Source organism: Antennarius striatus, chromosome 12 (genome assembly GCF_040054535.1).
Source record: "Antennarius striatus isolate MH-2024 chromosome 12, ASM4005453v1, whole genome shotgun sequence".
Lineage (NCBI taxonomy): Eukaryota > Metazoa > Chordata > Actinopteri > Lophiiformes > Antennariidae > Antennarius > Antennarius striatus.
This window is the reverse complement of record NC_090787.1, coordinates 15,172,688-15,197,349: the sequence shown is the minus strand read 5'-3', so window position 1 is coordinate 15,197,349 and position 24,662 is coordinate 15,172,688. Positions and strand designations below refer to the sequence as shown.

The 24,662-nt window shown below is 41.5% G+C and overlaps 2 protein-coding genes across 3 annotated transcripts; one reads left to right on the top strand and one right to left on the bottom strand.

Moving 5' to 3' along the window:
* Window positions 1-1,291: 1,291 nt before the first annotated feature.
* Window positions 1,292-14,427, bottom strand: mospd2 (motile sperm domain containing 2). The gene is made up of 15 exons (XM_068329024.1): window positions 14,288-14,427; window positions 14,129-14,186; window positions 13,604-13,759; window positions 12,580-12,666; window positions 12,287-12,441; window positions 10,996-11,056; window positions 10,832-10,870; window positions 10,605-10,729; window positions 10,254-10,427; window positions 6,266-6,384; window positions 3,575-3,668; window positions 3,389-3,485; window positions 2,735-2,855; window positions 2,505-2,613; window positions 1,292-1,838 (listed from the first exon to the last, which is right to left on the bottom strand). The coding sequence occupies exons 1-15, from the start codon at window positions 14,318-14,320 to the stop codon at window positions 1,686-1,688; spliced, it is 1,581 nt and encodes a 526-aa protein (XP_068185125.1). The 5' UTR covers window positions 14,321-14,427; the 3' UTR covers window positions 1,292-1,685.
* A 436-nt stretch (window positions 14,428-14,863) lies between these two features.
* Window positions 14,864-22,210, top strand: fancb (FA complementation group B). Of its 2 annotated transcripts, XM_068329023.1 has the most exons (9): window positions 14,864-15,776; window positions 15,859-16,014; window positions 16,090-16,176; window positions 17,095-17,223; window positions 17,890-18,062; window positions 18,867-19,273; window positions 19,354-19,594; window positions 20,471-20,547; window positions 20,644-22,210. In XM_068329023.1, exons 1-9 carry the CDS (start codon window positions 14,865-14,867, stop codon window positions 20,883-20,885), a joined length of 2,424 nt encoding a protein of 807 aa, XP_068185124.1. In that variant the 5' UTR covers window position 14,864; the 3' UTR covers window positions 20,886-22,210. The 2 variants fall into 2 exon arrangements, with proteins under 2 accessions (XP_068185124.1, XP_068185123.1); XM_068329022.1 differs by having other exon boundaries at window positions 20,471-22,210.
* The last annotated feature ends 2,452 nt before the right edge of the window (window positions 22,211-24,662 follow it).

Here is a 24,662-nt window from a genome sequence, read left to right as displayed (position 1 = left end):
GACCTCTGACCCCCATAAAAATGGACAACAGTTTTAGGATGACAGGCAAAACAGTAAATACGTCAATTATGAGCATTGATTTCAACGGGGTATCACAAGGGCAGTGTGGTGCTATAACAGCAACAGTTGCTCCACCGCCCCCCCCCCCACTCCACACCCCAACTCGAATCAATTTACCACCTGAACTAAATCATTATTTTCTCAAGCATCACACGAGTGCCTGAGGCCAGTAACACCTAGAACCATGATTCGATTTAACTGCTATTTGATGTCGAATCAATGCTGTGGAGAAGCTGTCCACCTCTCACACACAGCAGCTCGTAATAAGTGAAATAAAGACCATTAAAGACGAGACTTGACTGTCAAGTCTTTAGCGTCAAAACGACCAGTAAATAACCCTTAAATGCATCACGACATCCCTGACGGTGCGGAGTACCTGAACGGGTGTAGTCGGGTACGCCGCAGCTCTTAGGTGCACTTAAACTCAACCCACCTTCATGTGATACCAAAGCTTTTTTCTTTTATTCTCAAGGGGAAGTCACTCCATTAGCCTCGGCTTTTTTTTTTTCTCCCCCTTTTATAGGCACTTTATACCCACAGAGTGAAGTACAAACACCTTAATGTAAGTCTTACACCCAGCGCACATGCATCAAGCTATCCTGCTCCTTCTACAAACAGCTATTAATAGGGACGCTTCATAGGGACGAGGGAACCATGAGGGTTTGCTAAAATAGAATGGGCTCTAGAACAAACAACACAATGAGATCCTCAGGGAATAAAAGGATTGAAGCAACCAAAACAGTCCGCTGCTCATAACCACAGGATTACTCTTTACTGCATGAAGTATTATAATCATCCTTGTTGCACTGAGAAGAAACGCCGTCCTGCAAACTTCGATGCCCGACAACCTTTACGTTTACACATCTGAAAGACAAGTGATGATTCCTCGTATGACGGCTCACATCCTGACCGCTCCGAGCAGGATCTTGTTATAGATAAGACTACGAGGTTACAATCGGGTGGGGGGCCCGTTCTTGTTCTTGCAGTAATTGCTTTGGTAATTTCAGTCTGCCAGCATTGGGGGCAATTAAAACAAATAGATAGCGCAGACGGAGGACTCTCGTCGCTCCTTCTGGTCTGACCGTGGAAAGTTCACTTCATTGTTTTTCACCTCACCACCACTGTACTAATCAGTCTATTCAGAGAGAGCTCTTTTGCAGAACAACAGCCGTTTTAGGGCTTTTTAGCTATTGTTTCTCTATGACCCGACAAATTCACACACACACAAAAAAAAAACGAAGTTCTATAAATTGGTGAGTATTTATTTTATTAACGTTATTGCAATGAAAAAAAAATTACAATACGATCACAAAAAAAACTACTTTTTTGCAATAAATACACTTTTATTGATCATTATCAGTCTTAAAAAAACAGTATTGATTTGATGTCAGTCTTTAAAGTGTCTGTTGTATTTACTCTGAAGGAACTGTCAAGAGATGGGTACTCTCTGTTCCTATAGCAACTCCGCAACAACTCACAGGTGCCTAAAGTCAGCCCTCCTCGCCTCCATAGCAGCAGTCTGTGAGGAGGTTAGGGGAGAAGAGGAGGAGGATGAGGATGAGGATGAAGAGGGGATTCATGACAGGCCTCCCTGAGGTTGTTGACTGTTTCCACGCTGCGGCCGGTCAAGATGGCTGCTGGGAAGCACCCAGCTGGAAAAGACACAGCAGGTTGAGCATCACGAGGGCCAGCACCAACCCGATGAGGACCTTCTGCACCCACAGACACGTGTTCAGTTTCTGCTCCAGCCGGGAACTGCAGGCCATCACCCGCATGAGCTGGTGAGGAAAACAAACACCGGTTCACCGGGTTTATTGATCCAGATCGTCTTCTAATGAAAGCCAACGACTGATACAGTTCTCACATCTGGGATCAGTATGCAGCCAGACAGAAAGGCAATGAACTCATTCTGAGCATACAGACTAGAAGTAAAACATTAATATATTAACTATATATTAAATGTGTTAAACACATACATAAACAGAAATAAAACAATGACAATTGTGGTTTTAAAGGTTTAGTTCTTTAACTAGTCATGTTTGGAGAACAGTTGGGAGGTAATAAACAGAGAAGTGATGCGTGAGTGTTGAGAAGGAAATGGAGCAGTTATTTGTTCAGATATTATTCCAGTAAGTCACTACCAGGAAAACAAGAGTCATTTTCACATATTTACGTTTGCTAAAGTCAGATGTTAATCAGAGGAGTGCCGATATCGCACATGGTTCGAATTCCTTTGAAATAGTTTGGAGTAAGCTTGTGACGACTGATTTGTAAACCATGGCTTCTCAGATGCACTCATGATGCATTCATGAGGACAGTATTCACTAATATAAGCCATAATGTTTTCACTTATAACAGTTTAGATCATTCCAGGTTGTCAGAAGTTTCTACGTGAACAAAGTCAAGTCCCGTAGAGGAGCAAGGCTTTTCGTCTGTGAACTCACCGTTGTGTTTAATTCCTGCTGGCCGTTGGTTTCTGACTCCACAGAATATTCTTTGAAAAGATTCAGCGTGGGTTTGGTCTTGACTTTCTCCAGAACATGACAACGCAACCTGAGGAAGACGCACAATCCAATGAATGTCGGCCTACAAATCCAGTATGGCGACAGGCCGTCACCATAGTGATCGAGTTGGGAACAGACGAGGATAAAAAAACACCAGCTCAGACACACACCTGTGTTCCATGACCTTAGTTTTTGGTACTTCCTTCCAGAACTGTGCGAGCTCTTGCGAGCCGCCATTATCCATCTCGGCAGCCATAACCAAAAATCTGTCTTGGGGAGACGCCTGAGAACCTGCACAACAACAACAACAAAACATTAATGCAATTACTATTACTATTATTATAAGGTTATTATCAATGTTTGGTCTTAAATCCTTGAAGCACATTCCTCCTTCCCAGAAAAGTAAGGAATTATATTTGTTTCGGCAAATTTGAAAAAAAGACTTTTTAATTTGCTGTGCAAATTATTAAAAAAAAGGTAACAGTTCACAGACACAAATCTAAGAGATGGTAGTGAAAAAAATACACCACAGAATAAAATCTGGGGGTGAAAAATAACCCTGTATTAAGAAGCACTGATTCCTCTGAGTTATGTGTAGCTCATCAAAACCGACAGCTGACATTTCAGCGCTTTGAAGGAGACAAAATGGTTTAACTCTTAGCTCCATCAGTAGTGTGATGAGTTTTTTTTGTTTAAATTGCTCTTAAAATAGGGATCTAAGCAAAAAAACAAACAAACCAAAAACCCAGGTGTCCCTTTGAGAAGGTTAGAGACTGTTCGGACCATAATCATCTGCAGAGATCTACTTAGCGTCAGCGTTGTACCTCCATGTAGAGACACCACTATGTCTATTGAAGCTCCTGCTTCACAGCAGCTGCTGCTGGGCTTCACCCGGTACTTCTCGGGCGCAGTGGTTCGTACCTGTGGAGACACCAGAGCGGAGTCACGGGTCAAATCACTCCAGCGGTTCCTCTTCCAAACGTGAGCACACAGACACACACGCCACTCACCTTAAAGGCCACCTGGTTTTTGGTCACGTTGCTCAGAATGATGAGGCTTTTCTTCTCCGTCTCCCCGGAACCAAAGCTGAGCTCCTCTGCGGGGCTGCAGGGAGAAGAAGTTACGTGAGGAAACCACTGGATTGGGTTGTTTTGTGCCAAAAATTGTATATATATATGCATTTATTGCACTGCAGTCGTATTTCCACCTTTCATGTTAATACACATTGAACTGCTTGCATTCTTGTTTCTGTGAAGTGTGATTATTGGTCACAAGTCTTCCTTCCTCTTCCTCACCTTCCATCACTGCTGATCTGTCTCAGCTGTGGACCAACTGTTTGCAGCGTCGTTTTCTTCAGTTCATTTGGAATAATGCTACACAAATAACTGCTGTACGAGACGGGCATATGAGACGGGTAACGCATTCACCTTAATGCTCTTATCCTTTCAGTTGGTAATGAGCTTTAGTGGTGGGAATAAGATTACCACAAACCAACAGGCCCAATTATTACGGAGCCGAAACATTATTTGATTAAAGAATGTTTCCTCTATGAAACTGTGTGATTTTCTGATTGTGTGATAGAATCTCCGATATGTTGCAACTGAATGTTCTATTTTTACTCTTGCGGATCAAAATACCAAAGTTACATCAGGCAGAATGATCAAGTATATATATATATATATATATATATATATATATATATATATATATATATACACATACACACACACACATATACTGTATATATACATATATACATATACATACTATATACACATATACACATATACATATATATACATATATATATATACATATATATGCGTATGCGGAGTTTGCATGCTCTCCCTGTGTCTGCGTGGGTTCTCTCCGGGTTCTCCGGCTTCCTCCCACCTCCAAAAGCATGCGCTTCAGGTTGATTGGCCGGTCCCAAATTGACCATAGGAGTGAGTGTGTGAATGATTGTTTCTATGTGGCTCCGCGGTACACTGGCGTCGTGCCCGGAGTGTCCACCGCCTCACGCCCTGAGACTGCCATGATAGGCACCTGCTCCCCCGCGACCTGCGTTACCGGATTAAGCGGGTTGGAAAATGAATGAATGAATGAAAAAAAAAAAATATATATATATATATAATTTTTTAACAAAAATGCAGACAGATCTGGGTCCTTGGTGAAATCATCTTTCCTCGGTGACCATGGAAACATGCTAGTGATTAACAGGCTGAACTGGCAGGGGAGAGGACAAACTGTTGCAGACAAAGATGTTGGAGCGATTGAAGACTCGGGAGCACAGCAGCATTTAAAAGGACCACTGTGACATTTGCAGGTATGTTTACACACTGTTTAAGGTGCTGCTAGTTAATTAACCATTCTGACAGCAAGCTGACAACAGGGAGCAGTCGCATGGTGAGGGTTTGTTTGGACCCGAGTCAAAGACGACATTTATTCATGACGGTGAATGCAATACGATAAAGGAGTTTGCATTTCTTTGCTATGAGACTTAATCGATTAACACATAGGACATACTGATGCTTTGAAAGATCAGTGATGTGCTTTATTTTTGCACGCCTTCATGTGATCCTTCCACAATAAAACAGCTGTTTGTCTGGAGCATCACATCAACAGTCTTCCGGCTCTGGAGACCTTAGGCAGACGTCAGCTCAAAGACCCCCTCCCCCTGATTCCCAAAGGCACCCTGACGGCCTCAAATAGAGGCTAGCACTGCTCAGAAAGACTGCAGGCTCAGTTAAATCTGTTTATCAGTAAAACTCATGATCCACGGCTGTCAAAAGCCTCATGTCAGAGCTGCTGCGCTGTAAAAACACAACTGAATATTTCAGTATTCATGAACACCAGGGGTAACACGCACGTTGCAAACACACGGCGATCGCTGTTAACGCCGTCCTCTGGTGAGGTTACCATCCATCCAACGATAAATTACAACGTGTCTGACGACACGTCACGTGAACGAGGCGACGAGCGCATTATTTGGCAGCGTCTCTCGTTGAACGATTGATTGGGAGCATCCTTAATTCCTGCCCATGACCAGATCGATTGGGCTGTACATGAACAAACACATCAATTACAAGGTCAGGCTTTGGCCCACCAGGTGACGACAACAAACCTGTCAATAAGTGCAAGACAATTAAAATGTGTATTTTTGCATGAGGCAGATCAATACACATTCACTCAGTTCACAGCTCCCTCGGTGCACGTTACTGACATGAAACGGTCTGGATTGAATACTGAGGGAATATAGTTCATCTTCATGAGGTCATAATGAGATTATAACAACTGACTGTTGATTTTACAGGAGGCAAACAGGGGTAAAGCAACAAAACGCATCCTCCGATTGGGCAACAAACACAACCCCAGCTGTAAAAAAAAATACTTACAAAAAAATACTTTAAAAAACCCCCCATATATTACATACGTTTAATATAAATAATATATAAATAACATTATATATATTGTATGTAATGTGTAAAGAAGTTCATCAAAGTGGATGGGATTTATCTTCAGGGCACAATGAATGTCTGAACAAACTTCTAGGCAAAATTTCTCTTGACAATTTTGCAAATTCAAGCAAAATTGTCAAGAGACTTCCCTAAAGCAAAACTGTAACGTCAGTGGATTTAAAGTCTGCGTCTTCTTGTCTCGCTTCAATGCGGTGGGAGAGGAGTGTCGGCAGGATGACCCACCTAACATCCAGCAGAGGCCCTTTGAAGGTGGTCAGCGGTTTCTTGATTCCTCTGGTTCTGGTGTTTGCGTCTCCCTTATCGTTGTCCTCTGACTTCAAGCTGTCTTCCAGGAAATTCACCTGGAACAACAAAGAGCGCTTGATTATAAAAGACACTCATAATACTGATAAAGTAGTCATGTGACTCTTATCTGGCGCCTTCCTTGAAAATGAAATGTTTGACCCTTGCCCTTCACGTAGAGACAACTATCAGTTAATGAGGCTCTTGACAGTCATCAGTGATGATTTATGAGTGGTTCCTGCGAAAAAACCACAAAGTACTGTTATCTGATAGAAAGTTTGGAGAAATCTTCATTTTGCTTTTGCAAAGACCTCCCTGATGACGAACATTGGTCCGACTAGACAAAGATACCTTCTTATAAGAACCAAACTAACCCATTAAGTTGTGTCTTTGAACTGGAATAAAACTGAATAAACTTGAGTTACTTGAGTTCAACCAGAGCAGAAGTTAACATCTTGTTCTTTAATGGTGTGGCTGCACACCCACAAACTTTGACCCAATTCGACCACAGGCTGATCAGGAGACCATGTAAAAGCTGACGGGTTGAAAAGTGTGAAATGTCAGCATAAGAGTTGACTTTAATAAAGTTGTTGATGTGAGGGAATGGATGACTTCACGGTGGTTCTGACACCATAGGAGGTGATAACAGATGATGAGAGCGAACACACCATAGGTGGAAACAGGGCAAAGGTGAGCAGACCCTGTGTGTCCAGGAAACACTTTGTGACTCAGATCGGAAGTGTGTCATTTACTGGATAAGCAACAAAATATGTCGTTTTTATTTAACGGCTGATCGTCATGTAACTGCCACAATGAAGACATCAAGAGATAATCAGCAGCTGATGAAATGTCTTCATTTATTCATCATTTCAAAAAATGGCAACACAATTAGGTTATATTGTGACTGGAAAGTGTAAAGCATGCTCAGGAATTAGTAAAAAGATTTACTTTGTGTTGTACAGGTTTGGATTAAATTACAAAAGTTTGGTCACTGGTGCTGATTTTGCCACATCTCATGTAAAATCACATTAGAGATTAACAAAAAAAATGAATGAAATGGCTGCTCTGAGAGACAGATAAAAAATTACACCCTGATTATAAAAGTCATGCACAAACAAATAAAATTAGGCCACATAAAAATAAAAAATAATTAGAGAACCTTTTCTACACATTGTAAGATTTGAAATTCAAAGACCAAAAAAAAAAAAAATTCAAGATTTTGTTTGAGTCCTCGATGGAAGGATTAGTGAAATGCTCATTAGTGAGTGTCTTCTGATAAGACAGCGTATTAAGACACAAGATACACGCTTAGCTCTCAACAGAGTCACAGACCCGGTACAGGATAATGTTTGGACACAAGGCACAGAGGGATGCTGGTTAAAACACAGTGACCTCAAAGGCAAACGTGGCTCAACGTGGAGTGCAAAGGGTTAAGAACTTACTTCATTAAAATGGTAATAATCTCAGCAGCTAGATATTGTGCAGAAGGTAGGCTACTTCACTTAGCCTACATTCCTTAAGAACAAAGTCAGAAATGTTGTGTTTGTGAAACAGTGCATTGAAATTTGGAAGGTCAGATTGAAATGTGAGGTCCAGGACAGGTCAGGAGATGAACACCCAGGTGTGGTGAAGACATCTGGCATCAGCTGACCGAGAGTGAGGTGCGCTCACCGTCATTTAAAGTCACGTGAGCGCACCTGGCTCTCCAGCCTGGTGAAATCTTCTGGACTCTGAGCTCCATGTATGGGTGAGATCCTACACTGCCTTACCACCTCCAGCCCTTGTTTCAAAAAAGAGAAAGAGGAAATTAACTTCCTGAAACCATCAAAGTCGTCATGCCTGGAAGCTGGAAGAAGTTAGGTTTTTTGGAATGAAAGGAGGCAATGGAAGGAAAGGAGGGGGTGTAGATTTTTTGAATAAGTGGAATGTGGAATGTACTCAGACAGGCTTGAATCACCGAATTAATCCGATGCCCCAGATTTAGTCACAGCACAAGAGATGAGAAAAAAAAAAAAGTCTTATTACCAAGACCAGATGAAATGAGTTCATGACGCGCAAGCAGAGACCTTTTGTGAGCAAACAAGACTTTTTGAGGATGCCCTCCCCCCGTCATCGACTTTGACCCCCATCACCTCTTCCCAGACGTTTACCTGGAAACTGTTTCTGATGGTTTTCAGGCATTAAATTCAATAATAAGTCTGTATTTATAAACTCACTTGTGGTGTTTCTTGTGGTGTGTGTTAAATGTTTGTAGAATAGAAAGACTCTTAATTTATCAGCAGCTTGACTGAATGAATAATTCTTCATACAGCGGTTAATGTGTAACCTTCAGACAGAACTACAAGTCACATCGTAAATAATTAAAGCATAGATTGTTTAACTAATACCGTTTAAACCTGAATATTCCTCAACAAATCTCTGAGAGCAGCTGATGGTGTTTGGTTGTATCCTCACACTCATTTATATTTCAATATCCTCGCTGCACTTACATTACTATTGCTATTTAACTGGTTTCTCTGGTTAAGCTGATGAATATTTAACGGTTATCCAAAGAGCTGATTCTTCTGCGCCACACGTCAGAACTACTGTTGCAGTTAACAGTTACAGGGTTTACTAATCGATCAAGCCAAAAAAAGCCCTGAAGAGTGAGATCTGGGCTTCATTCCTCCAGACAGTAATGTGTACCAGAAAAAGTGTGACAACTGACCGATTAGCATATTTCTGCTTTGTGAGTCACAATAAAGGCTCTGTCTGTTATAGGAGGACTGCTAGGCAGCTGCAGCAGACCACGTTTGCATACTAGATCTATCTAGTGGATAAAGTTTGTGTACTAGACCTCACCAGCAGAAATAGTCAGTGCACTAGCTCTATCCAGTTGAAACATTTAGTAAACTAGTTCTCTAGTGCACTAGGCAATAATTTACAAAACCTGTACATAACTCCCTCAAGTTCCAGCACAGGTGAGTCTTGGTTGTCACATTTATTGTATGTTGAGTATAAGTAAATAGCTGTGTAAATGTATAACATTAATACAATCATGATAAAATATATGCTGGTCTTTGAAATACAATCCCTCAGTTGACTCCTTTCCTTCACTCCTTCTCACTTATTCCCATGCAGGCTCTCTGAATGGAGGAGGCCAGAAAAGAAGCTAAATAGATTATAATGCGAGGCTGGATGGTCCTGTGGGGAGCCAGTGGAATAACTCACATAAGCTGCAGCTCTGACTGCAGGGAGGTAACGTTTGGTCACCCCCAGAGGGAGAGGGAGGTGAACAATGAGCTGCAGACATATTCAAGATGAAGCCTGAGCGGCATGGCGGTGACAGCCAGCAATACACTGAAGTTACGTGTTTCTGTTTGAGGGAAGAGGAGTGTGTCTGGAGCAGAAGAAAGCTCAGATGAGCGGCTTCAATTCCTCTGTGGGCCACATGAAGATCAATGGCACTATGCCATTGTGACTGAAGACATCGGGAGTCGCCTTTACAGGAACAATGAGCGAGAGCTTCACGTCTAAAATCAGGCCATTAATTTCCACTTAATTCACAGTAGTGGTCTGATTATGGTCTGTAATCTCAGGCCTCAGGAAGCCAGTGAAGGAAGAGGAATCAGAGCTGTCCAATTTAACAACACCGCCTGAAATACTGGAATCACAACTTACGAAGCTCACAAGAGAGCCACTATACTCATGATGCCAAAAGATTCTTAGGAATATTTCATGACTTGAATTTGCATGTTTTATTTAAAAATATAACATGCAGACAGTTACATCAAAATAAACAGACCCCACAGACCCATACTGTGTCCTGTGGGCACTTCCGTAACTCAGAAGGAGCAATACTGCTTTTAACCGCAGCAAAATAACTCATAAAAATAAATTAAATAACTCAAATGTAATTTAAAGTGAGGTATAAAACTGATGGAAGTACCTTTTTGGGCTTTACAGCAACCTCGGAGTTGTAGCTGGACTCTAGGGCATCTTTAACTTCCGTTTCCTCCTCTTTGCTCTCTGTGTCGTCCTCACTGAGGACGGGTCCGTTTTCACAGAGGGGTGTCTGGAAATCGTCATCAGGAAGAGGAGGGTAGCTGTACCTGAAGGGGTCCTGGAATACACAAACATAACATATAAAGTCATGATTTGGATTTGAATAAATACGTTGACATGGTTAAGGAAGAAATCTAAAGTAATTTTTGTCAAGAGTAAACATATCACTAATTTGATCATTTATTAAAACATAGTACAAGTCTATTCAAGGACTGTTTAATGTTAAATAACCCACCGTTCCACCCAAAGAAGGTGGGAGGTACTCAGCCTCTATGAAAGATTGGACTTCAGATCTGGATGCAAACTTGAGTTTGCTGATTGCATCAGGACCCAACCACGACTTCACAATCTTCCAAGCAGCTGAAATAAAATGTTCAATATTTAAGATCATATAATAATGAAATAAATCACAGATAGGCCTAAAACTAAACAAGATTGTACACAGTACCCAGAAAAACTCACCATTCATGATCCAAGGCATATCCACAATGATCATCTTGGCTAAAAAAGGCAACAAAAAAATGTTAAAAACACATGACACTACCTGTAAATCACATCAGATTAATGAAAAGCATGCATGAATGTGAATAAACAATTGTTTGTTAATGAAAACCTTTGTTACTTACATAAAAACTTTGGATAATAAACTTTGAAGCAATTGATTATGTACTTCACAAACTCCATGTCCTTAAAAAGACAAAGCAGAAACACTGATATTAAAAAAAGATACCTGAAGGACCTTCATCTATAAAAGATGCTTTATGCATTTACAACAGGGGGAGTATCTTTTCACGCCTAACCATCTCTATATCTAGAAAATAAAAATGTACCACTAGTTCTTCTGAACAATCCCCAACTAATCATCCTTGAATAATAAAAATAATACCCTAGAGCAAGAACAGAGGATTTTGATATATAATCTTCTCAACATGCCATTATGTGACTTTTTAACCACTTCAATACATCTCCTTCATCAAACAGCTTTTGTCATTTTGAGGTGAGATGGCTTCTGATTCAAATAGATAATTTCACCTGTGTTGGATTTTTGCTAAAAATGTAATTGATTTTGGTGAAGAAAAAAAAAATGTTCATTTTAATTCCAAACATCAGTCCAACAGTGGGTACATCTCTACATACAGCTCCCCTGGCTGGACTCCATAATTGGCCAGAAGCCTCATTGCTATGCTGGAGACTCCTGTTCCGAGTTCTAATGAGATCATATCGGCTCCCCTTGCTGTAGCTCTGTGCGCTGTGATTCAACAAGTCTCAGTCAGACCGCCCTCCAAATCCTCGTCTAATCTGCTCATTTCATATTTGTTTTGCTCGGCTATTTATCATTGTCGCCTTGCTGGTGCTCATTTATATTTAATTGAGACATTTCTGCAGGAGGGGAGCCAAGCTGATGAAATACCGTCGCCAGCAGAGACACATCAGGGAGCTAACGCCTGCAACACAGCGGGTCTTCTGGATTAGACGGTCCACTCTAACCGACCAGCGGATTTAAAGGTCAATTTAATCTCTAAAGTGTGAACTCATTGAAGAGCATCACAGCTCACATGGCAAGACATATGACGATATGTAGTTTCTGCACTATAAGGCACACATGAAAGCCTTTAATTTTCTCAAAAACCGACAGTGCGCCTTATAATCCAGTGCGCCTTATACATAAAAAAACCAGTTTTAAAATAAGCCATTTGTTGAAGGTGCGCCTTATAGTCCAGTGCACCTTATAGTGCGGAAAAAATTGTATTTTAACAAGTTTAAGAAAATTGTTTTAATATGGCAACAAGGACAGAATATAAATCTTTTTTTTTACCAGCGGTGTGGATCTGACAGGACAAACAGGTAGTAAATCATGATCACAATATCACATGTTGTAACGGTGCTTCCTGTGAAACAGCGTCATCAGGTACTTACTATATTACCGAGGCCAGACTCCGTCATGTCGAACACAACAGTAAGAGGCATTCCAGGTTCTTTTTTTGCATAGCGCTCCAGCCAGAAGGCAACATACTTCTTCTTGTCAATAAGAGTTTTTGCATCCTTGACATGCAGCTTTACTCTGAACCAAACTAAACACAGTACAAAAAAGAATTAGGTTTCAATAGTTTTCTGCTTTTGTAAAGCACTTCCAATGGAACCATTTTTCAGTTTTTGAAGGTTAAGCTGCACCCAATTTTAACAGGTAGATTTGTAGAAAGGGTACATACACAGCTTGTTTCCCTCCTTGTCGTAACCATGGAGATAGACAGCGCCTGTTTCAAACATCCATTTGGGAATTATACTCTCATTCAGGTCTGAAACATACAGACAGGCACAAATTACACCATTAATGACTGTGATACAGTCTTACTCCTTTATACATATACAAGAGAAAAGTGATGAATAAAATGTGTGTAAATAAAACATCTTAAAATGAAAATTTTCAGAAAAACTACCTTTAAATCATTAGCCGCAACACACTGTTAAAATAAAATTGATCAACAACAACCAAGAGAATACAAGTCAAATAGACTGTTGACCTTTTTATGTTCCTACAGGAAGTCTTGCATTTTCAATTATGGGTAATGGAAACTGTGAAAGTTTCCCACTTCCTGAAAACGTGACATATATCCACTTGACAATGATATCTACATAAAGAGAAAAAATAAGACATAGCCCCTGGGTAGTAATGGTTTCAATAAATCAGATTACCTAAAAACAACAGTTTGTAAAATTACATTTGTTCGATTAAAGATGAGAAAAGAGCCTCACACATTCCTCAGACAAGAGAAACAGTGTGGACTGTTGTCACGGGTAATGAATGGTGGACATTTAGATTAGATTACATTTGACAGAACTTTACTAACACACAATAACACTCAATTCATCCCACTACGGCACAAAATTGACCGACGGTCTCTGTCACCTGATAGCAAACATCGAAATCAAGGCAGTGTCAATACTGGACTGGATTTTGAACTTTTTTTTTTTGGCTGAAAAAAAATGTATGTAGGGTCAGGGTAAAAAATATAATGAACAAAACTTTAAAATTTTAGGACTGGTCAGATTCAAAATAATGGTTGCCAAGTATTTAATGAAGCATTTAAAATTTAATGTAAATTATATTTATGCAGGATAATTTTCTGGTAAAAAAAACAACTGGGTTTTGTCGTAAATTAGTGTCAGGTTAGTATTAAAAACAGATGCCCAGACTACTTTTAAGTGGTGTAGAAAGCCATCAAGACTTCCTACCATTCACACCAAACTCTTTTCTCCACTGGAAGCTCTCATCGATCATTTTTATTGCATCGTCCACCACATTGGTCCTCCACGTCAGGTATCCCTCCACCAGAGAGTCGTCGCTCTGCAGCCTCTCCACATCTCTGGAGTCATATTTTTCAGTCGAATCTGGGAAGCAGAACATCAAGGTTGAATCACATGATGATCCAAGTTTCACTTTCAGTCACAATGACATTCCTGCATCAGAATGCTTTTACATGCAGGTGATTTTTACTGCTCTTGTAAAACTCTAGTGAATAAAATCCACCTGCAGGCCACAACCTTTACTCACCTACATGTGATAGAGCTAAAGTTAGCAACTGGAGCGCTCCGGATTATGACAGCATTCAGGTCATGTCAACGTTACCAAGTAGCGTTACAGGTACTTATGACTAGTACGCGTTAAATATACAATAAGTAAAGTCCTATGGAGCAAAAAGTTAATTCAAAAGCTGAGGTAAAAAGTTACAGCTCGCTTATTTGAAATAACTGGCTTACCTTGAAGAAACTCGTTCTTAAATCTCTGCCTCGTCTCTTCGATTTTCTTCTCAATGTCCTGAGAAAACAGTTTCCTCTCATTACAGACAGGCGGCTTTTCGAGAATGACTGGGAAGCGTTTTTTTGTTTGTTTGTTTTTTAGCTAATAAACAAAAATACCTGTTCTCCTTCGTGTTGATCAACTTCAGCCATCTTCAGCTGTCACCGGCTTTCCGTCCCTGTCTGCCTGCTGGTTCCTCGTTAACAAGCTACTTAGCTGACGTTTAGCTACATGAATCAGGGCGCAGTAGGAAACTGACATCCTGTCGTCGCCATTTTGGTTCCAGACGTGACCACACCTCTAAAACGCTGCTAGTCCGACTCAACTGGGAAGAGCTCGAATGTCATCAAGACTGAAAGAGGAGATTTTTATGTCGTTTTAATCCCACTCGATTCGTTCAACAGAAAACTCGACACATTAGCTTGAGAGCCGCCGACTTGCTGCTGTTTGTTTACAGTCTCATCTGTTTACCCACAATGCACCTGGAGACCGGAAGTGTTTAACTGAGTTGGCGCGCAGAAAGGATTCGCGGTATGACTAGAATATGGCTATATTTTTTTATTTCAGCGACTAGCTGTCTACGAATGAGACTTCTGACATGAATATGACCGGAAATAACCAACTTGGAAATAACTTAAACTGTCATGAAGATGAACTCGAACCCTGTGGCCCAAACTTGAGCTTCTCTCTAGCATAATGGAGGAGTTGTTCTGTGAAGCTGAACACCAAACTCCCCACCAGCTTTCCCTCTCCGGAAATGTAATATTATTTAACTGTAAAAGAGCTCCAGATGTCAGCGATTCAGGGTTAACCTTCAGCAGATTTTCCTTCAAACGGGAGGACAACAGATTTCAGGAGGAATCGAGCGGAGCGGCTACCGTCGCCGGGAAGAGATCGTCACACGTGGACATAATGAAATGCCAAAGCGCCCTACACGTCCGGAGGAGAGCGATCACACCGTGTGTTCTAGTGATGAAGAGGAGTGAGAGGAAGGGCAGCTTCCGGTATAGTCTGTTCACACTGAGTGACTCGAACCGACTGGAGCCCTGCCTTGACTTTAAAGTCCCTTATCAAATCAGGGGGAGCGTGACAATCCTCCGGGGCCCCACGGTGCTGTGGAGCCATGCGGGTAATGTCTTCTATATGTCTCCACAGGATGGAGAGGTGAGGCAGACCCCCATCCAGATTTCCCAAGGTGTTGTGGGAGAACTCCCCCTTGATGGGGGAAAGGTGTTTATCCTCGGGCTGGGGGATCCTTCTGATCAGAGCTCCCACACAGAAGTCGTGGGCTGTCTTCTTCATAATGGTCAAGTGTTCGATGGAACCACACTTATGCCTCATCCATACATTGGCATCACACGGTGCATTTTGGTGCTTTCGGCTGAAAAGGATGCTGGTGATGGGGATTTGCTGAAGTCTGTTGTGGTTGCAGCCACTTCTCATCAGCAGCTGGTTTATTTTGAGAATGGAATTGTCAAAGAAATCTGTCACCTCCCCTTTGAGCAGCCTGAGAACATTCAGGTTGTCAACACAGGAAGGAACGGCTGCCTGCTCGTCACGTCCTTCCACCGGGGCCATGCTTGTGCTGTGTGGAAGGAAACATTTCAGGTGGGCAAGAACTGATATTGGAATCGAGTGTATTTATGACTGGTGAACTGTTAACCCTTCTTTATTGAACTCTGATCTTCAGATTGCCGCCTGCTGGTCAGGCGTCAGCTCAGTCCACGTGGACGACTTCCTGGGTTATGGATCCGATCAGATGCTGTTGATTTTTCAGGATGAAGGTGTGACAGCACAGCCACTGGACAGATTCCTCCTCACAGACCTGTGTGGCATTTCATATGCTGTAAGACATAATTACTCAACACCATATTTCGTGGCAGATGTCAGCTTCACTAATAGAATATATCTTAAATTCTAGCATTGCCAGGACCATGAAGCACCAAAGACATCTCCTCCTCCAGAGAACTCTCTCCTCACTCTTCAAGCATTAGAGTCAAGGCTACAGGTGAGTATTTATAAACCATTAAAGTGCTGGTTTGTATTTGACTTTTACAGATTTACCATAATTTAACCAAAACTTCAAGCAAAAATTAACTAATAAAGTATTTCATATTTTTGTTTTATATTCAAAAAACGTTGTGACTGATGTGTCATAACTGGATATTGAATGTAAAAACGTACTTCCTGCACATGACGTGAGCAGATTTTATACATGTAATGTGATGAGTAGTTGTGTTTAACGACATTTAGATGTTTTAGGAATCAAATTTTGGAGTTTTACATGGAAATGTTGCTTTAACAGTTGAAAACACATAATGCTTCCAACACATTCATCTTCTACTACAATTTAAATGGTGCTGTTTGTGTCACATTTTCACATCTCTTGTGTCGGGACTCTCAATTTTATCTCGATCATATATCTTTAGCAGCATAACCAAAGTTTATTACTGAATTTAACAGTTTTATCTTTATTGATCACATGTCTGAGATTTAATTTTTATGTAGTCTGTTCCCTTCTACTTCCTTAACTTTATTTTCTCTGTGTATTTAATATGTCAGGAGTTGTTGTAACCTAAAAGTTTCTTTTCAAGAGGATAAACATTGGATGTTAATGTGCTAGAGGCTGCGTTCTTCCTTGCAGTGAGTGCTTGAATTCCAGATGATCTAATGTCTTCTGATGTGGTGGCACATGTCAGGATCTTACGCTGTTTCTATTGATATGTTATCCTCTGTGGGCTCCATCATAAACCAATAAATTTATTGAGCAATTCTTTTTTTTCTTCTTTCTGCTGACAGCCTTGTACCTTCCATGATGTATGTGTAACCGATCATCTTCGACGCTGTTGTGTACATCATTAATTTATGTTTTCTATAGGTTTGAATGTGCTCGGTGTGTGCTGTCATGTGTGATCATTTCTTTTAGAGTGGATTGAGTGTGCTGCAGGAGCTGCAGAGGGAAGTGTGGGTGAAGCAAGGAGTTCTCCAGCAGGCGGTGCGAGCCCTCGCTGATGCCGTTTCAGAGAGAGAGCCCACACTCCCTCAGCCTGAACAGGTAACGCTACCCTGCTATTTTTAGACACCTGGGACTGTTATGACATCTCGAATAGGATTTAAATTTATTCAACTTCTCTCTCCTTAAAACACTGAGCTCTATTCCTGTTAGTCCCACCCTCATCCCCCCCTCAGTTAGGCTTTGCTCCAATTGCTGTCACTCATGTTAAGTCGTCATGTTTTAGAATGGCAGCTGACATGAGGCTGAGGCTCTCAGCGTGTCTCGGGGAATGCAGGAGCCAAATATAGGAAATAAAAACAAATGCCGCAAAAAGTTTTCCTAACCCTATTTTGAGTTGCTCATCACTGCATTCCAGTATTTTTATTTCCTGTTCATATACTTTAAAATCCCTTTGTTGCCATGTCCACTCGCAATTTCTTGAAAGGCTTAGCCAGTCTGTTAGGTATCCGAACTGACTGCACAAACCAAAAAAATAGTTCTACATGGCATATGAGAGGAGCAGTTTATTAAAGCGAATATCAAATCCTACAGATAATTATACCGCATTCTGACAGAACGTATCCCTGCGGAGAGCATTTTAAAGTCCGCTACCAGTGAAACAAATGAGCTGTTGTTCAAACTGGAGTGTCTGACATGAGGTGCTATTGCTGTCAAAGCTGTCACACACTTGTCACCGCTAATATAGACTTTTCACATTCCATCCAGGAAGGCCTTATTGCTCTGTGGGACAGCGATGATGAGTCAAAGCAGGATGCCTCAGACGACAAGACTCGAAACATGCCAGCAGTGACTTCAAAACCTCGAGTCGAAAAGCTGTGGCGACGCTTCGCCGAGGACCAAATGGTTGTGGGGGTGATGCTAACGACTGAGAGCTCTGCGTAAAAATGATTTTGTTTTTAATATAAGTGGAGTGTAAAACATTTTTTTCTCTGTGTGGATACTGATATACAGCAAATTGAATGTGACATTATCTAAACGCTTGGCTGTAAACTTTCTGTGGCGCTCGTCCGCTTGATGCCTCATCAGGCGTGATGAGTTCATCTGGCTGAATGGATCGAAGTGTTTGTGGTAAAAAAGATGTGCAGAATGAATGTTTCATCTGTCAGACTATCACTGATGCCTGATTAAGTATGTCAGAACCGAAATATTACAGCATTTTGTTGAGGCGAATTAATTCTGTTCAGTAAATCCCACCCGTGAGGTAAAATTCTGACTTGATTTTATTGGACCGCAGGGGTTTTATCTTTGCAGACTCCCTTATTGATAAATCCAAGAGTCTTAATCCAACACCTGTGTCCACACATAACACAGACTAATTAAGGATGCATCTCTGATTGCCCCGTGTATCTGAATTTTTAACAGGCGGATGCAGGGTGGCTGGGTGGTCACCATGGAAACACATTTGAAATAACAGTTAAAGGTCTTTCTGGAGAACAAGACTACGTCCCCATCCACCTATACTTATATTTCAGTACGGAACATTTGAAGAAACCCTATTAGTGGCAGGAAGAGACCATATATAGATCTGATTGGTGGATCGGTCCCACCTATTTTCATTTCACCATTTAAAAGTTATGTATTGGTGTGTCACACATTCACACACACACACTTTGTGTTTTATATCTTATTACCTACTGTCTCTCTGATATCTTATTGCTAGTGATGTTTTATTTTTGTTCCAGACCAATGGCCAGTGTGAGGCTATCCATTCTGACAGAGACAGGCCAGAGCTCAACGCCTGCAGTCACACAAACTCGGAGCCAAGTATTATGGCCCCCTGCACCCTGCTCCTCATCATCCTCGTCCTCCTCATTCGCCTCCGTGTTCCCAGAGCCTGCAGCCAAAAGAAGCAGGCAGAACACTGATCCCAACGCATGCAGACTGGCTGTGACTGCCGCGACCAGGCTAACACCTCTGTTGAACTCTGGCTGTGTCAAGTGCTGTGTCATGCTTCATTACGTGCACAGCCAAGATGCTGGTGCCTCTGTGAGCAGCCCGATACCGGTCGTGCTGCATTGTGGTCAATTTGTTTTAGACATCAACAGCAACCTCCAAACCCCACTTTTGAAGACCCCTGAGCTGAAAACAGGTAAAAATCACTGATGTCTATTTCTTGACATTTAAAATTTGTGCCCACAATTTTCATGTTTGTCTAATTTCTTTGCCCAGATGAGGCGAAAGAGGACTTGCTGAGTCTGATGGCAGTTCTGGACCACTGGGTCTTCCGAATAGACTCTCCAGATCACAGCTTAGGTGATGTACATGGCTGGATTCAGAAAAGATGGGGTTGTAAGAGAGTAGAAGTGAGCCCCCAGTATTTACTGGTGGATTCTCCAGGACCGACTGCTGTCATGCTGATACACTGGCAACCGATAACCTCTTTCCAGGGGGAACTGTCTGTCCACTCCAGGTAAATCATTGGGAGATGGCTGTATCCCCGCCCTAACAATACTGAGCTGAATGTCATGATGATACAGCTCGTATATCGTTTTCTAGAACGTATTGTGTGTGTCTTTAAAGACTAGCAAATACAGTGAACTTTAACTTCCTTTGTAAAATATTTGTATTTTACATTGATATCTTCATTCTTTATACATGGTACCTTTGATGGAATCAGAGTCTTGTGGAACAGTGTGAAACCACATGCTCATGCATTATGGGCGATGAGTCGTTGTGCACGGAATCAACAAACCAGGACCAATTGCTTCACAGAGAGAACACCCCTTTAATCACTCTTAATCTGCCATTTTATATTCTGCTGCCTTAATGCCGTCTTCATGGATATTTTATGAAGACGCCCCCTTGGCTTGCATAATTTGAAGTGCAATACTCTGCTAATTTCATAGTTATGTAAAGTGAGAAAAAGGAGAATAATTTATCAGATGGCGAGGCTTTCTATTAATCTTCAAGCTGTGATGTTATTGTTCTTTGTATTGGTTCTAATTCTTTTCCCAGGGTTTCGTACTAACTCGTCTCTTTTATTTAAAAGACCTGACAATGTGCTTCAAGTAGAAGTCAGCGCTGCTCAATTTATATTAATGAATTCAAAGTTGAGAAGGTTTTGAAGCTGACTACGACGCATGTCAGTGTGATATTCCACTAAATATCAAAGTGATTAGGCAGGCACGGTGCATAAAATGACAAATTCTGTGAACAGACTTCAGTCTGGTAGTCATCAAGCTGAGAAATGAGAAAGTGAGACATTTTGAAGATTCATCTATCATGTTTCAGTTAAACACAATGTCTATAATAAAAATTATGTTGTGCTTCTTTTGTTCCTTTGCAGTGAGTTACGCATGCTTCAGTTCCTTGACTCGCTTTTGTCCTACATCCCCACGTCCTGCTCCATCCATTCTGTCAAAGGTAGAAGAGCAAAGCTCGCGGCTCAACTCTTATCTTTGGCATTGGAGAAAGAACTGGAGTCACTAAGGGAGTGTGTGTCACTGCTGTGTTGTGAAGAAGAGGAAGGGGAGGAGGGGAGGAAGAGCCTTGGGTGTGAGGAGGCCCCTGAGCCATCGTCTGTGAAGGGCCTCCAGAGGTGTAGAGAGGAGTGGCGGTCCGATGTGGAGCAGAGCAGGAAGAGGATGAGCCCCCTGGTGGAGGTCGAGAGGTACTGTAGGCTGACCCAACGCCGGACCCAGGTCCAGCTGGACGTAGATCAGGTAGCTCTCTTAGAGACTCAGACAAGGTTGCTCAACTGATACATGTGTGTTGTGTGAATGGCAAAACACTTTTAATATTGAATTGTGTCTCCTGTAATAAATAAAGGCAAAGTTTATACTCTATTTGGCCTGCCCGACTCTATGGGTTTGTTAGTCTGGGTGTCAGATTGTTCCCGTCAGATCTGATCGTGATGCAGATCTTTGATGACGCTTCTGTTCGTGTCCTTTAAACCGTGTGCGTTGAGAAACGGTCCTTAAACGTAGCTGCTGCTCAGCAGCAGGCAGGCACTTTGATCCCAGAGTGAGAAACGGTTTGCGCTATGAGTGAAGACAACACATGATGGTGGAGAACGGCGTTATAGATCTGCCTAATGGCTGGAAGCTGACTGAAAGCTTTTAGCAGTTCTTCACCCTCACGCTTCAGTCATTTTCCTATGAAACTATGTAAATAAATAAGAAAGTCCTGAAAGCAGTTCGTCTCTGAACCTGCACAGACTCAGTACTGCTGGGTAAACCAACATTTGTCTTAACAGGATATATGTTTTGTTGATATCCAAGATCTGTCGAAACGTCAGGTACAACCGGAACTACTGGTGGATTATTATTTTTTTGCATTAGAGGCTGCAGAATATAATGTCCATTTTTCAAAAATCTTGATGTTTTTGTACCTTTAATGACCTTTAATTTCTCCCTAAATAACTCTGGACCTGCCAATCACATGACTCCCAGTTTAATTCAGATTATTTTCTATTTTCACAAGTGAGTCCCAGTTTATGATGGCCACAAAGATGTGAGATAAGTACAGCCACCACGCCAGTTGACCAAAAATGTGCAAATGTGAAAACGAAAATTAAATATCATTGGTGTTCCCTTCAAGCCCTGCCTGTCACCCAGAGTAAAATATATGGTTTGCCATTTGTTTATTGCCTGTTAACTTCCATTAGCTCTGAGTGGTGGCAGATGGCTGTAGGGTTTCTACCCTTTGCTGAAGTCCCCTCACTTTAATGTGGAATGAAAATGTGGCAGATGTGCAAAGTTGTTGGTTTTATGAAACGACTGAAAGAAATCAGAGTCTACATTCCTGTATCTGTCGTCTGTCAGGATGGCTATAATCTGCTCTTTGTTCAGTACGGCAATCCATTTCCAATACTGCTCAAGATAAGTAAATTCTTTGATAAATTAAAAACTCATTTCATTTTACTATTTTACTCTAATCAAACAATGCTTTCAGTATTTGATTTTGATTATTACCATTCCTAACACAAAAGTTTTATCTATCATTACTGGTATTTCATCTATTGGTTTTCTTGGTTGAAAGTGGGCTGCCATTCATTTGTATTTGAATAGAAAATAAAACATGGGCTCATGGGATTTATCTACATTGTTCAACATCCATTATTTCTGATGATGACTCAGACTGAAATTGTCACAGAAAATGAAATGTTTTAAAGGTTTATTCACATCGCATTCACAGATGTTCTCTCTTTTTGACAAACATGTTGCTCAGATTTTAAAGAAACAGGTGCCCAAATAATATTTTACCACCATAATATTTGGATGTCAAACAAATGATGGGTTTGTCTTGACTCATGCAAACATTTGAGAATAATGGCTCAAAAAATATAACAAAAGTTCATGTTTGCAGAGGTTTTAATCTGGTTTTATATTTCACTAGTCACATGGCATTTGGCTGACTGTACAAACCTTCATGTTTAAGACCCAAGGTTTAGCTATACAGTTATTGATGTAATAACACAAAACTTCTGTCTTAGTTTCACATATATTTTGTCTTTTAAGTTAAAAAAATTGTCTTGATTTAAAAAAAATAGAGACAGTATAAAACAAACAACAAATTTCTCAGATGGCACAAAAAGAGTACACAACATTTGACAGGCTTGGTAATAAGTGTGTCGCTCATCAGCATCAATCCTCTTCCTCATGGACTGGGTCTGGATATTTAGTGTTCTGACTGACTTGCAGTCCCAGTTTATGAGGATGGTCACGTCATCATAAACTGTTGCAACAATTTTATTAAAACTTTGGAAAAACTATTTCTGTACATAAAAGTATTTATGAAACCTGGCAAATATGCCAGGAGCAGTTTTTCAAAAACACTTGTTTAGACTTGAATCACAGATTGTGCCTTTAAAAGCATCCTGTTGAGATGTCAATATTGATGAATGGAGCTGATGCGATATCCTGTATTGACGGAGTGTGAACGAGTGCTCTGGTCTTATCTTTGCTTGTCATTGATCAGGGTCAGGGGTTTCCATTCCTCTGCACCTTGGAGCGCAATGGGTCAGCTGTGCAAAGAGGGAGGCCATTGATTATAACTACAACCTAATGCATAGTGCATGGCCTCCTTACTGTACAGTAATGTTCATCATTCTGTTCACACATCTCCCGTCTTTAAACACTTGTTCATAAAGTCTGTTCTACCTATTGAGATAATAAACGTGTTTCTACTCAGGTTCACCTTTAGCTTACAACACAGCATTAGGCTCTTATTTTAGCCTTAAACTACAAAATGTCATGTGAGAAATAAAGGCTATTGAACCTGATTTTAACTGTAAGTTTCTCAGCAGAGACAGTTGCCGTAGATATAGTATCATTATAGATGCTGCTGTATCTTAAGTGTGTTGTTAAAGATCAATTGAATTAGTGGAGACAACATTCAGAGTGAATTCACTGACACTGTGTATTAGACATCTCACAACAGCCATGTCCCATGTGTAAAGCAGACATACCACTGCCCCCCCAACACACACACACAAACACACACAAACGCACGTGTACACAGATGCAACAGTAAAATTGTCCCTCTGTTGAAGCTTGGTGTGCTGTGCAGACTTTGCATTTGGTTCCTTCTTCATGGCTTTTCCTTCTTCATGGTTTGTACTCAATGGCCATCAAAATATCAATCCATTCATCCATGTCCTTGGAAGACGAGATGATCACCATCAAATGTCATCTTTATCTTCTGCTTGATAGTTATGTCATCAGAGGAATACGGCTCCTGGCGTTGCTCTTCATTCAGGGTTACCTGAGGACAAGGCAAGCAATTCTTGCAGGCCTGCCCCCACCCAGCTGCCGTGATGACCCTTTGCTCTCCATGTTACATGGCCACCACCCCATCACTGTCATAGAAATGTTCCTTTAAAGCAGGGTTCTCAAACTTACGGCCCAAGGGAGGATATCTGGTGGCCCACAGATCACAGATCTCACGGATCCAGGAGGTGCAACCTTTCTGCCGCTCAACCTTCTCCAGAGTCGCCATGGAAAATGGAAAGGGAATTAGATCGCTGGATCGATGCGGCATCCACTGTAATGCGTTCGCTCTATTGGTCCGTGATGATGAAAAGAGAAATGAGCCACAAGGTGAAGCTCTCCATTTACCACTCTGTCAATGCTCCAGCCTTCACCAATGGTCATGAGCTCTGCACAATGACCAAAAGGATACGATTGCGTGTACAGGTGGCTGAAATGAGTTTTCTCAGCATGGTAGCTGGGGCCAGCCTCAGAGACGGGGTGAGGAGCTCAGACATCCAGGAGAGGCTGAAGATAGACCCGCTGCTCCTCTGTATAGAGCAGACCTAGCTGGGATGGTTCAGGCATCTGGTCAGGATGTACCCCGGACATCTTCCTATGGAGGCGTTCCAGGCATGTCCATCTTATGAGGGGGCCCACTGGCAGACCGAGAACTTGATGGAGGGATTATATCTCTCAGCTGGACTGGGAATGCCTTGGGATACCCCCCCAGAGGAATTTGTGGAAGTGGCTGGGGAGAGGAGAGTCTGGGCTTCCCTGCTCAAGCTG